The sequence below is a fragment of the Manacus vitellinus genome, unplaced genomic scaffold (genome assembly GCF_001715985.3).
Source record: "Manacus vitellinus isolate BGI_N305 unplaced genomic scaffold, ASM171598v3 scaffold_35_pilon, whole genome shotgun sequence".
In the NCBI taxonomy this organism is placed as follows: Eukaryota; Metazoa; Chordata; class Aves; order Passeriformes; family Pipridae; genus Manacus; species Manacus vitellinus.
This window is the reverse complement of record NW_021940498.1, coordinates 4,215,546-4,217,325: the sequence shown is the minus strand read 5'-3', so window position 1 is coordinate 4,217,325 and position 1,780 is coordinate 4,215,546. Positions and strand designations below refer to the sequence as shown.

The 1,780-nt window shown below is 56.5% G+C and overlaps 1 protein-coding gene across 1 annotated transcript in view; it reads left to right on the top strand.

Annotated features, from left to right (window-relative positions):
• The window catches only part of NUMA1 (nuclear mitotic apparatus protein 1), an 18,003-nt gene that overhangs the window by 744 nt on the left and 15,479 nt on the right, over positions 1-1,780 (top strand). Inside the window, 1 exon segment of the mRNA XM_029961456.1 lies at positions 360-448. Coding sequence (XP_029817316.1) covers positions 360-448 — 89 coding nt within the window.

The window sequence follows — 1,780 nt, the reverse complement described above, 5'->3', positions numbered from 1 at the left end:
CCTTTGTCTAAAGTCCCTCTACAGCTCTCCTGGAGCCCCTTTGGGCACTGGAAGGGACTCTAAGGTCTCCCCATAGCCTTCTCTTCTCCAGGCTGAATACCCCCAGCCCTCTCAGCCTGTCTCCACAGCAGAGGTGCTCCAGCAGTGTGATAAATGAGTCCCGTGCTGGCCTGCCCTGCTGTGGAGCCACGGGGATCACGTTCATCTGCTCCTGGGCAGGGCAGGAGTGATTGGAAGGGCTGGGTTTGCTCTCACACCCAGACCTGTTGCTGTCCCCTGCCAGGACTGGGAGGTGGTAGGTGGCACAGCATGGTGTGGTGTTGGCTTCTGCCTTCTGACCATCTCACCCCCGTTTCTAGGTGAACAGCACAAAGGTTTGTCCTGATCCCCTCAACAATCTGTCCCAGCTCCGGGACTGTAGTGTCTTCATCAGGATTATCCACAAAATGTGAGTACAGGGATTTGTGCCAAACCACCCAGGTGGTGCTGGGCTGCCTCCTGGAGCCATGGCCTCGGCCTTCAGGAGCTGAGGGGGTCTCTGCTTGGGCAGGGTGGGAGTGTAGGGGTCCTGGGGTATTTATTCTTCCTCTGGCATATCTGATGCTGGGATCTGTCTCCTCTGTGCCACTGCATAACTGGGGTCTGCCTGGGCAGAGCTGTTGGGCCCCACAGAGCTGCCCAGGGAGGATTTGGGTCAGAGTTCCTGTCACTTGAGACTTGTTATCACATCTGGCACTGACATCTGGGCTCGCTGCTGGCGCTGAAGAAAAGAGCTGAGCGGTGCTGCCAGTGGCACAGGGAAATTATTCATTTCTGTTGATGCTACTCGGGTGAGGGAACAGCTCAGCAGGTTTTCCTGGGCAGCAGCCTCGGGATCCTGAGGAATTCTTGTATCTGGAAAGCAGCATATAGAATGACAGTTCCTGCCCCACGAAGTGCTCCTCTCTTCTGTGGATGTCAGGCTGCTGCTGAGTATGGTGCAGGCAGGGTGGAGCCTGTTTGCTCTGTCCTGGGACCTGAGTTGCCCAGAAGGGATGGGAGGAATGCCTCCCTCAGGAATTGCGTTCGTTGCCTGGGAGCAAGGGCAACTAAAACCTTCAGGCCATAATGGGCATCAGAGGTGGGACCGAGCCTGGTGGTTAAGGAGCTGGTGAAGCAAAGTGAGAGGGCGTGAGGCTGCCATATATTTCTTTCAAACCCTTCCGGTGGGAGGCTTGTTGGGAGCCTGTCTGCTATAATTACCTCCTGCACGGGGTAACGAGAGCCTGCTTGGAGCAGGGATCTGCCTGTGGTGGGTGGGGAGGAAGGAGCTGCCTCCACTGTGGATATATTTAGTCAGACATGGTTAATCTCCTGGGTCTGTGCTTGAATTCGGATTAGCCAGAATTGCCCGTGGCGTGTGCTCACTAAACAGGCCTGGCCATAGCTTGATAAGTGGGGTGCCACCACGGCAGCCACCACGGCAGCTCGAGCTCCCGGTGGCACCAGGGGATGGGCTGGGAAATCTGTCAGGAGGAGCAAATCCTCGTGGCAGCCCCTCCCCTGGGCCAGGCCCCTGTTTTTGGCACCCTGGGAGTAACTGACAGTACCAAAGCAGTGCTGGTCAGGCATGGCTAGTGTGAGTTCTGGGCACCATGTTTCTGAACTGGAGTTGGATTCGATGATCCTCGTGGGTCCCTTCCAATATTCTGTGAGCTGGCAGCTGCTGAGGAAGAGTGGAGTCTCAAATAAGAGCAGGAGGAAGCTTCAGCCTCCCCAAAACCCAGCAAGCAGCCCCACG